The sequence below is a fragment of the Crotalus tigris genome, unplaced genomic scaffold (genome assembly GCF_016545835.1).
Source record: "Crotalus tigris isolate CLP2741 ecotype Arizona unplaced genomic scaffold, ASM1654583v1 scf7180000017871.4482833, whole genome shotgun sequence".
Classification (NCBI taxonomy): Eukaryota; Metazoa; Chordata; class Lepidosauria; order Squamata; family Viperidae; genus Crotalus; species Crotalus tigris.
Window position 1 is genome coordinate 4,323,572 of NW_024096690.1, and position 14,337 is coordinate 4,337,908.

The 14,337-nt window shown below is 34.3% G+C and overlaps 1 protein-coding gene across 6 annotated transcripts in view; it reads right to left on the bottom strand.

Moving 5' to 3' along the window:
• GADL1 (glutamate decarboxylase like 1) overlaps positions 1-14,337 on the bottom strand; it is a 197,225-nt gene that overhangs the window by 38,842 nt on the left and 144,046 nt on the right. For all 6 annotated transcript variants that reach the window (XM_039343759.1, XM_039343760.1, XM_039343761.1 and 3 more), the window contains one exon: positions 12,220-12,419. In XM_039343759.1, coding sequence (XP_039199693.1) covers positions 12,220-12,419 — 200 coding nt within the window. The remainder of the gene's footprint in view (positions 1-12,219; positions 12,420-14,337) is intronic.

Sequence of the window (14,337 nt, forward strand, 5' to 3'; positions counted from 1 at the left end):
ATAAATAAATAATATTTTTGTCTGACACCTAGTGGAGAACTAGAGCATAGAACATTAACAACATTGATTCAGAAATTGGCAAGATGCCCAGAAACAAAGAATAATCTGCCCTCTTGAACTTTAATAACTCTCAGAAAACAACTGGGTGGGAACAAAGAAAGAATACATATTGGGCCAGCCATAAGTGTCTGAAGGAAAAGAAATACTCTGATTGTTGTTTACAGAAAAAGAAAAACTTTGGGCTAATCTTTTAGGGGGGAATTTACAGGAAGAACTCAAGGTGACTAAATATACTGAACTGCAATTTTGACTGGTTCACAACTGACCCCTGAATAAAAGAACTGTTTTAAAATACTGATTTTATTGATGCCTTGACAACTGGAAATACAGTGGAATATAAAAACTATATATAAAGATAAGAACTATACAAAATTGGTCTGTTTGGATTTTGAGTTTGGCTGGTTGATAAGGCTACTTATAGAGACTACGGCACTGATGAAGGACTACTTGAAAGGGGGAGACAACATGGATATTACATACTTATCAAAAAATGACAGAAAATCACATTTAATATTTACTCCTGAAGGACCTAGCCTGGAATATCAAAGACCTCCAGAAGTAACATTTCAAGACAAGACAAATACTGTCCAGGAGAAAATGTATGTAATGCTACAACAGATACAAATGACAATAGCTTTAAATCATGAGGAGATTAAAAACAACTTTGACGACATAAATGAGCACATCTTTAATCTAAACCACAATAAAAAATACACTTAGAAAATTATGGTAAAGAATGAACTAACAGAACATAAACTAGAAGAAAATGACTTAATCAGGGAAGCTACAAATGGAAAGAATTATAATTCAAACAGGAAAAAACCTAAAAGACTTGGACATAACAATAAAAATGGAAAAGATACTTTATTCAACAGAACGTCAAAATAAACCTGAGGATAAGACAGAAGACTTAACAAAATAGAACTGTCAGCAGAACCATTAGAATTCGAGAGACCAAACACATATATTTTACACATTCTGTCTTCTCCACTCCCAATAATATTTACAAAAATACAAGAACTTCCTGGCAAGCAGAATATATCAATTTGGAAAGCTACTTGGCAAAAGAAGAAGGCCAGACACAGATTCAAGAGATTTGACTCTACCTACCAGATGGAGTATTTACCTGAGCAAACACTTGTTTGAATTCGGTTAAAAGAACAGATAACTTTGGATATAAAGGGGCCTTACAATAAGAGGTATCAGAAATATAAGTAATATAGTATTTTTTATATTATATAAAATGTAAAAATATTGCGATGATGTATGTGAATGAAAAGTTTGAAATTTAAAAGTAAATTAGGACTAAGGAATGACTGAAATACTGAGGGGAAATTAAGCTTAAATAAGAACTTCGAAAATAGGATATATAGTGATTTAACAAATTAACTTTTACAAATATAAGTGAAATATAAACTGATCAGAAAACATGTTATTGGTAGATGTCATAAGATAGATAAGCAGTATATTATTTTTATAACACATGAAATATGAAAACATTGGGATGGTGTATCTAAATGGAAAATCTGGATATTTAGATGATAAATATTGAGAAAATTATGATTGATAAGAATCGTTTGAATATTAAGGAGAAATTAAGCTTAAATAACTATGAAAATAGGATAGATGGTGAACTAATAAGATGATTTTTATAAAAACAACACAAAATGATAGGAAAAAAATTCATAGATCGATGTTAGTATTATATCAAAAATGTTTATATTTAACCATTTATGCATTGAAAATATTAAGAATTATATTTCTTTAAGATTGAAGGAGAATACTGTTGGGAGAAGGGAAGATCAAAGAAATATACTACTATTTAATATACTAATTATGGAAATACAAAAATTAATTATTATTGACTGTTAATTAACTAATGATTTTTTTCCAAAATATATGAACCAAGACAACACGCTGTATATTAGGCACTAAAGATTGTTATTGTAAAAAATCAATAAAGCATTTCTTAAAAAAAGAAAGAAAAGGCTCTTCTTCTTGACCACTCTTACAAAATTCCTTAGCACATTGATCCCCAACCTTTCCAGATTGGGGGTGGGGAGAGAGAATGGTTTTGTGTGAGTGGCAGACAAATGCACAAACATATGCTGTTGACACAAATGGAGCTGCACAAATGCTTGCCCGCCACTTAAGTGGCCCAGTTTCAAACGGGCTGCAGCCCAGGGGGTGGGGATCCCTGTCGTAGCAGATGAAATCCACAGGCCTTTTACACTAGCATGAGTGGGATGGGCTAATCTCATTGGGGAGACACACTCCTTAGATCCTTGGACCCATGCCATGTAGATCTTTTAAAGGTAATAACCAATATCTTGAATTGGACTGAGTAGCAAACTGGTAAATAATGCAGCACGCACAGCTACAGTCTTATAGGTGCCACCCTAATAGTTGACAGTTGACAGCGCGTGCACATGCAGTGGCTCAGTGCTCTCCCTTTCACTGTTTTGCAAGGTTGTTTTTGTGTGTTGCGAGGTTGTTTTTATCTGCGAGGTTGTTTTTGTGTCTTGCAAGATTGTTTTTGTGTTGTGCAAGGTTGTTTTTGTGTTGCAAGGTTGTTTTTGTGTGTTGCAAGGTTGTTTTTGTGTGTTGCAAGGTTTTTGTGTGTTGTGAAGTTGTTTTTGTGTGTGTTGTACGTGATGGGGTTTTTTTGACAGTTGGAGGCTTGTGCACACGCAGCGGCTCGGTGCTCTTCTTTTCGGTTGTTCCAAGGTTGTTTTTGTGTATTATGAGTTTGTTTTTGTGTGTTGCAAAGTTGTTTTTTGTGTTGCAAGTTTGTCTTTGTGTGTTGTGTGGTCATTTTTGTGTGTTGTGAGGTTGCTTTTGTGTGTGTTGTTGTTGCTTGTTTTTGTCATGCCCTGTTGGGCAAATAACATCTATGGCTGGCACAATCTTTTGCAAATTGGTTTACAGGCTAATACAGTTGAGTTTCTCTGCTCTCATGATATACCAGCGGATGCAGCTAGGACCCCGGGCTCTCCATGGGTTACTATCCCAGTAGGGAGGAGAAAGGCAGAGAAAGGGAAGGAACAGGAAGCAAAAGCGAGGCTGCTGGGCTGGTGTGCTAGCAAGACTACATAAGCACCCAAACAAACCACAGTTTCCAAGCATTTTTCTTGCCAACGTAAGATCCCTTGCCAATAAAATGGATGAGTTGAGGCTGCGAATTACAACAAACAGGTTTATCAAGGACTGCTGTGTTTTACTGATCACAGAGACGTGGCCTCATTCATCTATACCAGATACAGCTGTCGTGCTAGTGGGCTGCATGTGCACTGCCAGGATAGGAGCAGGGATTCTGGTAAAATTGAAAGAGGGGGCTTATGGGTATATGTCAACACAGAGACTATAGACAGTTACTGCTCTATGGACCTGGATTATATGACTGTGAGATGCAGACCCATATACCTTTTGCGGGAGTTTACCATGGTCATAATCACTGCTTTTTATATTCCACCTGATGCTAATGCTAACTTGGCTTTGGGATTTTGTATAATACTGTTCGTAATCAGTAAAATAAGTATCCTGATGCTGTGCACATTATAGCAGGGGACTTCAACCATGCTGATTTAAAATCAGTGCTCCCCAAATTCCACCAGCATGTTAAGTGTGCCATTAGGGGAGCAAATACATTGGACAAAGCCTATTCCAACATTAAATGTGGCTACAGGGTTATACAACTGCCACACAAAGGGCCTGTCAGACCATATATCCATGCTTTTATTACCAGTATATACTCCTCTTAGGAAATAGGTTCTGGCCACAATAAAGACTATGAAATCCTGATGGCAGGGGATACAATAAATCACCAACTATAGAACCAATAACATCATTCCTGTTGACAGGGATGCTTCATTGGCAGAGGAGCTGAATCATTTCTTTGCCCGCTTCGAAGTGAAGCCATCAGAGGCAGCTGTGTTACAGTCACTAGTCCACTGCAGCTCTCCCCTTACCGTGGAGGAGCATAAGGGGAGAGCTGTGAACGGCATTTCTGGCCGGCTGCTTAAAGATTGTGCAGAGCAGTTTGCTGGGTCTTTACCAAGATTTTTAATTGGTCTCTATCCCAGTTCACTATTCCATCCTGTCTGAAGGCCTCCATCATTGTGTTTTGAGCCCCCTACTTTATACCCTCTACACTTATGACCACTCATCCCAGCAATATTATTGTTAAATCTGCGGATAATACAACAGTGGTGGGGCTTATCTCCAAGGGGGATGATTCTGCCTACCCGGATGAGGTAGAATAGAATAGAGCTGGAAGGGACCTTGGAGGTCTTCTAGTCCAGCCACCTGCTCAAGCAGGAAAACCTATACCATCTCAGACAGGTGATTTTTTAGTCTCTTCTTTAAAATCTCCAGTGATGGAGCACCTATGATTTCTGGAAGCAAACATTCTACTAGTTGATTGTCCTCATTGTCAGGAAGTTTCTCCTTAATTCCAGGTTGCTTCTCTCTTTGATCAGTTTCAACCATTATTTCTCATCCTTCCCTCTGGTGCTCTGGTGAACAATGTGACCTGCTCTTCTTGTGGCAGCCCCTCAGATACTGGAATACTGCTATTATGTCCTCCCTGTTTCTTCTTTTCTTTAGACTAGCCAAACCCAAGTCCCACAGCTGTTCTTTGTATGTTTTAGTCTCCAGGCCTTTGATCATCTTAGTTGTTCTTCTCTGAATTTTTTCTAAACTCTCAACATCTTTTTTGTGATATAATGACCAAAATTGACTGCTGTATTCCAGGTGTAGTCTTACTAGGGTTTTATAAAGTGGTACTAATACTTCGCATGATCTTGATTCTATGCCTCTGTTTATACAACCCAGGATTGTATTAGCTTTTTTGGTTGCTGCTCCACACTGCTGGCTCATAGTCCAATGATCGTCCACTGGGACTCCAAGGTCCTTCTCACAGTTACTGTTTTTAAGCCAGGTCTCACCCAATCTGTATTTGTACCTTTGATTTTTCCTGCCTAAATGTAAAATTTTGCTTTTCTCCACACTGAAACTCATTTTGCTGGATAGGGCCCATTGTTCAAGTTTGTCTAGATCTTTTTGGATCCCGAGTTTGTCTTTCGGGGTGTTGGCTACTCCTATCAGTTTATTGTTATCTGCAAATTTGATGAATTCCCCTTCAATTCCCTCATCTAAGTCACTTATGAAGAGTACTGGGCCTAAGACAGAGCCTTTTGGTAACCCACTGCTTACTTCTATCCATGTGGATGTAGTGCCATTGAGGACTACTCGTTGAATATGGTTTGTCAGCCAGCTACAGATCCATCTGGTGATGATGTTGTCTATTCCACCTTTTTCTAGCCTACCAAGGAGTAGGTTGTGGTCTAGTTTATCAAATGCCTTACTGAAATCTAAGTATACTACGTCCACAGCATTTCGCTGGTTTATTAGTTTAGTCACTTTATCAAAGAATGAAATAAGATTGGTTTGGCATGATCTGCTTTTAACAAACCTGTGCTAGTTACTGGTTATGACTTTGTTTGCTTCTAGTTGTTCGCAGATCTGTTTTTTGATTATCTTTTCTAGGATCTTCCCAGGTATTGATATTAAACTGATTGATCTGTAGTTTCCTGGGTCCGTTTTTTTCCCTTTCTTATAGATGGGAACCACATCAGCCCTTTTCCAATCTTCAGGTACTTCCCCGGTGCTCCAGGATTTATGAAAGATATGGTGTAATGGTTCTGAGATAACATCTGCCAGCTCTTTCAGAACTCTGGGATGTAATCTGTCTGGTCCCAGTGATTTATATTTGTCAAGGATGGATAGGTGTTCTCTTACTATTTTCCGCTTATTTTAATTTTTGTTTCTAGTATGTCTTTTGCAGTGGATTTTTTTTTTTTTGGTATGTTGGGCTATAGTTTCTTTTTGTGTGAAGGAAGACTGATACAAAGTATGAGTTAAGCAGCTCTGCTTTCTCCCTGTTGCCTGTTATTTCCTTGCCATCTTCTTTCTTTAGCTTCCTTGACTTTTTTCTTGTTAATATGTGGATGTTGTTGTTAATATGTGTTGTTAATAGGTGGAGCGGTTGCTCTTGTGGTACAGAGAGAATAATTTGGTTCTCAACAAAACTAAGACCAAGGAGTTTATACTAGATTACAGGAAGAATAGATCAGACATTCAGCCCCTGATCATCAGCAGAGACTGTGTGGAGTGGGTGGCCAGATTTAGGTTTCTGGGTGTTACCTTAAAGGAGGATCTGACCTGGAGTGCTCATGTTATAGCATTGGTTAAGAAAACCAAGCAGAGATTATATTTCTTGAGACTCCTCAGGAAACAACAACTAAACGAAAAACTGGTGGTGACCTTCTACCATTGCTCCATAGAGAGCATTCTAACCTATTGCATTTGTGTGTGGTTTGCTTGCTGTACAGTAGCAGATAGGAAAGCGCTCCAGAGGGTCATTACCATCACCCAGAGGATTATTGGCTGCCCTCTCCTCCCCCCGTTGTCTTAGAAAGCTCAAAATATTCTTACCGATTCATCTCATCCCAGACATTCTTTTTTTGAACTATTGCCATCTGGCAGATGGTACAGGATAATAAAAACAAAGACAAATAGGTTGAAAAATAGTTACAGTTCCCAGAGCTGTAACCATATTAAATACCACAGTATAGCGCAACATTGAAGTGCAATATTAGGGGCAGTGCAATGGTGAATAGAATGTGAAAGATGTGTGTATAATGTATGTTCTTATTTGTGGTTTTTACTTGTGTGAAGTGTACATTGTGGACAGCACTTAATTTCGTTGTGAGTTACACAATGACAAAAAAGATTTCTATTCTATTCTATTCTATTCTATTCCATTCCATTCCATTCCCCCAGAACTGTGTGCATTGCTACATTCTGCAATAGCATTAAGCAGCATTACATTTTGTATTATTTTTTTAAAGACTAGCAACATTTCAAGAAAGCCTGTGAGGGATTAATTGTAGGCTTTTTTTTTAATTGCAGAGTCTTTTCAATAGAACGGCATAGTAATAAATATACCCCTGCAACTATTTGTTTGTTTTTTAGTTATTCTAATCATGTAAACCTTCAATTTTTTTTTCAAATTAACTGAAGCAGAAAATATGCATTTTAAGACATAAGCACACACACATTGCAGCAAGAGAATTCTCACAGATATAGATATAAATCTCTAATCTAATGACTTTTAACCTCTAATTCAGGAATTGGTTTACTCAGTATAAGATTTATTGACAAACTTTAATAAGATTTAGTAAGTCCTCTTTACCTAGACCTTTGGCAAGAGAGAATGATGACCCCGGCCAGTTTGCCATTCCTGACATCTTTTATTTTTCACTTGTTATTATATGGGTTTTTCAGTTATTTCAGTTTTGGGAAGCTACGCAGAATAAATAAGCAGCAAAATAAATTAGTTTTAGAATTGCAAGCCGTTTAAAGTTACTGACTAAGTCAGTGGCTGAGATGGGCAGTTATAGATATTGAATGATTAAACAAATTCCAAAATCAAATTGAAGCTAAAAGTTGAAAAAGAAAGTATGCTCTTGCTGCACAGAAATTATATTATACTACTCTTGAATACTGTTTGAACTAGGATTAAATAGATAATGTATTGCTTAAGACAATCAGTTAGATGGATCAGAATTTCACTCAAATTTATTCGCCACTGCAAGCATGTAGAATTTAATCCTAGGAATCTGATCTTAGATTTAAAAAAATGTACATATGACAAAACATTTTTTGGAGAAATGGTCAGAAAATAAATTCACAACATTTAATAGATTTCTAAAAATATTGATTTTAAATATTCCCATCATAATTTATACAATAATCTGGCATTTTCATAATGTTTTGCAAAGATTGTCCAGGGATTCATTAAAGAGAAGAACAAAGAAATTATTTACACTGGATCAAGGGCAATTGCCAAGATGCTTGTTTTTAATGAGCAAGTGCATGTGATTCCTCCCTCTTCAGTGGATATCCATATAACCAGATTGCCATGGTGCTCTGTTGCTACCAGCGTTAACGCTATCTAAATGAATTCAATAATAATTAAAAGTTCTGTTTTGATTTATATTCATCAACATATTCCTGGGATTATGTTTTTTAAAGGTCAGAATATTTTATGCACATCTTATTCCACTCACTTCAAAAAGCTCCAAAAGACAGTTGTTACAGTATCTTTTTAAAGACAAAAAGAAATTATGAAAGGTATTGCTTTACCCCAGGGTACCAAATATTGCACAGTGGCAGGGCTGTAACAGAGGCAAACATTGCTTCAGAACATATTACTTTAGCACAGATGACTATAGAAGTTTGGCACAATATCTATAAAGTGCACAAATATTTCCTATGGGATCAGCTGAACACTCTATTGCAATCATCTTAAAATACCATGTATCCCTGCAAGGAAAACTTCTATGCCAGTCTCCAATCTTCTGTAGAATTTGAAGAAATGGAATTCAATATCCTCCAGAAAGCAAGGAAAAAAATAAATGATAAATACATATAACAGCTAATTCAAAAATCAAACCATATTGCTGTCCAAATAAAAACATCTGCCAGCCTGGCAACTACAGTAGCAAAGGAGAAAATCTTGCCCTTGATTTTTTTTTTTTTTAAGGTCCATGGGCTACCTCCAGAATGAAGAAAAGTTGTATTCAGGGACCCTGAAATATTATCTCTGCAACATCGCAGTAAAGTTTACTGTAACATAATCAGAAATAGCTGGCCACAATTTTTAACAAACCAGGCTTTTTACCCAGAGAAAAAGATATCTCATAATAAAGTCATGTGCCTAATGCTAAAGCCAGTAAAGATGCTACTGTGCTGAATATCACCCTAGCGATTATCAAATAAGGGCAATTTTCTTTCTGACAAGACTAAAGTCTCCTTCACTTAGCTATGTCATTGTCTAAGATATGACCATCAAAGGGAAGCACTGATTCCCAGATTATTACCTTGTGTATTTTTAGCAAGTAAACTTGGAAATAAGACTTTGATGAAGAACTATTTTTAACCTATAGGAAGCATCACCTGCAAAATCTGAATATAGCCTGATTCAATAAAATATAATGCAACTACATTATTAATTACCCAAGAAGTCTAAAGAACATTCAACTACTAAAATTATACCTGGACTTGTTTTCAGCACATTTCTTTCAGATAAATGTTCTTGTATTAGAGCTAATGATGAAACTGGCCCAGGTTTTATCTACAATGGAGGCATATTTTAAAAAATCTATATTTTAATATTACTGCTAAGGCTACATAGATACAGAAGTATTTGTATTGAGGTAGTGCACAATTTTTGAGCCATACAGCCCTAATTATTTTTACTGTCATAAAAGGATGGATTTGTCAAAATCTAAAATGCCGTCAGTAAAACAATCTGGAAACTATGTTCTCCTCCCCCAAAATTAAAAATTATAAGAAAAACAGATTATTCAAATTACTTTATTTCAGGGGGAATTTTAATCATCTCGGCTGTTAATTTAAGTATTTTATGCCATGTACATAATATTTTTACATATACTTTATATAAAAACATATTGATGTTGCTATTTATCACTTGCTGGTATTTTTACTTAGGGTTTGAAGTGGTATAGGGTTTCCTGCCTGAACAGGGGATCCTCCAAGGTCCCTTCCAATCTGTTTTTCTGTTATTCAATTATAATTCTAGAGCAAAAAAAAGTAAAAAGTATCATACAGTGAAATGTAATTTCATTGAAATATGAGGTTCTTCCCTTCGAAGGGCAGACTTTTGGTGATAGAAAAAAAATAGAAGATAGAAAGATTTGTTTGAGAAACAAATCATTTTTAAATACTCAGGGAAAATAACAAAGTATTAGAAACAATGGGTTGACGTTGCTGCTAAGAGTTGCAAAAAGAAATGCAAGAGGAAGGGAGAATTGAACTACAGTATAATTTCTTATAAACATATGTGGATGTGTAGTAGTTTTAACAGAGAGAGCTCTTCTTCTTTGCAACTGTATACAATAGAAAGCATGAAAAAGAGACTATATTATATAATTACAATAGAACATATTGAACTAAACCATTACTATGATACATATAAACAGTGATATATATTTATTTATAGGAAACTTACCTTTCTTTCTATCACTAAAATTCTGCCCTTGAAAAGAAGAACTTCATAGTTCAATGAAATTACATTTTATTGTATGATACTTTTTACTTTTGTTTTGTTCTAGAATAGTATTTGTCAAACTTTGCAACTTTAGGACATGTGGACTTCAACCCCAAAATTCCCCAGTCAACATTCCCTTTAAAGCTGCCGAGTATGAGAAACACAGCCTTAGAATTTCTTTGGTGTACTGAATAAGGAACAAACACTACTGAAGCTAACATAGTTATTATATCTAACACAAAAGAATAAAAGGAAAACCAACAACAGTAGCAACTATAACAATCTGATAAGATTTATACATTTAAATATATTTCAAGAAATAAATATAATGATTTCTGTTTACAATCTAACATTAAGTAAAATTCCAATAGTATTTCACTTTAAAGTTAGCAATGTATTAACCTGGCATATATAAGTTCTCTCTGAAGGTTTTCCTTTAACTAAAATGAAGTGCTTTATTTTTCTTACACACATCATGAAGTCTAAGTTTTGATTATTGGCAGATATTGTAATAACAACAGTAATTTAACTGGAGATCATTTAGCACAAAGAATTGCCATAATATTTCCAATACTTAGCTAGATGTTTCTATGAATCTTATTTCAGAGAATGTTTAAGTATAAGCATATTTTTGTGTTGCTACATTACTAACAATAATCCTGTTAACTAGTTTTTGCAAAAGCCAAGGTTTAGAGTGAATGTAGTGAACATAATTCCTTACAATAATTAGAGCATTGGCTATACACAATGTCATCTCTAGCAACTGGCTTTCAGGCAAAAAATTTAAAAAGGTTGCCAGTTTTTCTAAAATAACTAAATAAATAATACAGTATTATTTTCTAAAATGCTTTTTGAAAATTATACTGTATTATTCATTTTTTAAAAAGTCCTCTTAGTCTATTGCATCAGTTAAATCTGAGACTTTAATAAAAGATTATAACAAACAATATTCCAATATTAAATACAACTTATATTTCTTTAGAAATAGTTACCTTGTATGAAACCCATAATGTATGTTTAACCCACAACAAACCAAAACACACAATTTGCACAATATGTAAAACAGCATTTTCAGTAATACTCTAATAAAAAGTTTGCTGATATAATCAAACACATATTAAGGCTTTTTAAAAAATTAGGAAGTGTTTTTCAAATGTATTACTAGAAATATTATTGAATCAAAAAACTGTATTAGTCCATGCCAATCTATTTCTAGTAAAACTTCTCCCCTTTCTTCACTTTCTATGACATAATTAAATATTTTTATAATGAAAGAATGGAAATTATGTATATAAGTTTTCATTACAAATGAAAGTTTTCATTACAAATGAAAACTATGGTTGGAATTGTTCAAGGACAGTGAGAAGAATTTATATTACATGTTTCCTTGGTTTGAACACAGCATGATGCCAATTTTGCTAGACCTAGGAATGTTTTTCTTTATTTCTTATTAATGTAATTTAATATAATTTAATGTAATTATACATCTTAATTTACGAAGGACTCCAGGTAGTTAACAGTTGTCAGAAACATATACATAAATCTAAACATATACATAAACTGGGAGATACCTAGAGTTCATTATAAGATGGGTAGCTATATAAATGTTTTAAATAAATAAAATAAAATAAAAAAATAAAATATCCACGGAAAATAATAACATCTCTAATCACAAGCAGAAAAAAGTAAAATAATTCAAAATATAATCTACATTAACATACTAGAATATACTTACATTAAGACCCATGAGAGAAAACAGAAAGTGTGAGAATAATGTTTTTTCTTCAAAACCAAGGTTTTACTCTAAGTATGTTTGAACAATGTTTCCAATGAGGGTGAAGGTTTGTTCTGTGAGCTTGTGGTTTGGTTTCTGAATGTTTAGTTACCTGCCTGGTGACCCTCAGAGCTACAGATATTTGCCACTATGTTTCCAATTTCCAACTCCTTATAGGAGTTATCGCAATCCTACCTAATGTGATATTTTAAGTAGTGTGCCAAAAACTTTTATCAATGAAATATCATACCTGACTAAAGCAAGGGCTCTATTTACTCTCTCCTCAAGGCCAGTTGTCCCCATAGCTTTCCATGTCATCCAGAATTTAAATGCATCTGCTCTTCTGCTACACTGGATGGATTTATCACCTGTGTCATAGCTGATGTCATAAAATTTGTCCTGCTGGAACAGATATGAAGCATTGGCAGAGTAGCATCTCTTAAGCAAGTCCTGTTTTAGATGTAAAACAAAATAAAATAGGATTAAAAGTCTTTACTGTACTCAGGATAATACATTACATTCTGGCATATAATAAAAGCAGCCAATATTGCATAGTTTAGCATATTTAGAAACAAAATGGTCACAAGCAATTGTTTTAAAATAGATAAAAAAGGGTATCATATATCATATATATTTATATCATATATAAAATTCAGCAACATCAACATTCTTCAAAAGAGAGGGACAGGATTTAAAATTGAATTATGTAACTGTTTGAGTAGCCAAAATCATTTCAGGATAAACATTACTATTGTTTAAAGACCACGGCACTGGTGTAAGTATTGTAGATTTTTTTTAAAGGTAAACCTTTACTACTTTAAGAACCTACTTGAAATTCAATAGTCTTTTCTTATTCCAAATTTCTATTGTAAGTTGAAAGAATTGCTCAAGTTGCTTCTTTTTTACTTCACAATTAGAGACAGTCCACTCAAGATACTGTTGTACAAAGTACCCAGTTCTTCTTCATTCTCTTTGTGGCCCTTTGCTATCTCTTGATAACTAAGGATCACAAATTATTCAAATATAGATTAAAAATTTATTTTAAAAATAAATACAATCTCCACATTCAGCACCACTGGGGTTTTTTTCCTAAAAGAAAAACAAATACTATTCAAATTTCATTCTAGTTCATGTTTCTTTTCTGGCAGGTCTTATGGCAGCAAAATACTCACATTTAGTCTCAGTAGAATCTATAGTTGAATGTGATGCTTAGTTACCTAGAGATAGCAAAGGGCCACAAAGAGAATGATAGGAACCTCACAGCACATTGTACAAATTTGACACAGGTAGTCTATGACTTACATCTATAACTAAACCCAAAATTTTCACTGCTAAGCAAGATAGTTGTTAATTGAGCTTTGCTCCATTTTACAACCTTTCTTGCCACAGTTGTTAAGTGAATCACTGAAATTGTTAAGTTAGTAACAAGTTAAGTTAATAAAATCAACAACTGATTATATTGAAACCAAGAGTCAGTGATGGAATTTTTATCATGTGACTATAAAGAGGCTGCATCTGTCGTAAGTATGAAAAATGATCATAAGTCACTTTTTAAAATATGTTGTAACTTCGAATGGCCACTAAATGAATGGTTGTAAGTCAAGAATTATCTATATAAGAAAAGTCTATTGAGTTTTAATTAAATTCCTACTGAAGCTATTAAGGAGTTTCACAAGATTCCATCCACATTTTCTGTGGACATATTGGCTTCAATGCCAAATGGAACTACTTTTATAACCACAAAGTGTTCTAATCCTAACTTGAAACATTTCATTATCATCATGCCTCAAAATTTATGACATAACTGGCTCCTTTTGCACCACAAAGACTCAAGTGCAAATCATCTTTGATGTTGTTTCAAAATTCTATAATAGGCTGTGTTTAAAAGCTGATAGCAAGGAACCTTTTTATTACAAAATAATTTAAAATAAATTATTCTATTAGTTATTGATCTGTCTTTGCTTTTTACATCATTTCCACAGAAAATACCACCACAAAACCACCAGTATTGAATGCAAAATATTAAACTATTATGAATATGCATTGAAAATGGACTTCATAAAGACCAAAATCATCAGCTAAAGATATATGAAGACAATAATGAAGGAATGGTCTAATGCTTCAAGAAAGTATCAAAATAAAAAATAAGTAATCTAAACACACCCAAGCATACAAAGCTCAAGTATAACTGCAGATCCATTATTCAGAGATCTAGATTTACATTCTTTTTTTTTTATTGAAAATTTTTAGAAGTTTTTACAAATAAGGAGAAAAAAAATAAAAAACAAAAAACAACCCTACCCAACCACCCCAACCCTCCCAGTCCATCCCCCCCCCACCTTCCCAGAGCTGAATATAGGCTTGATTA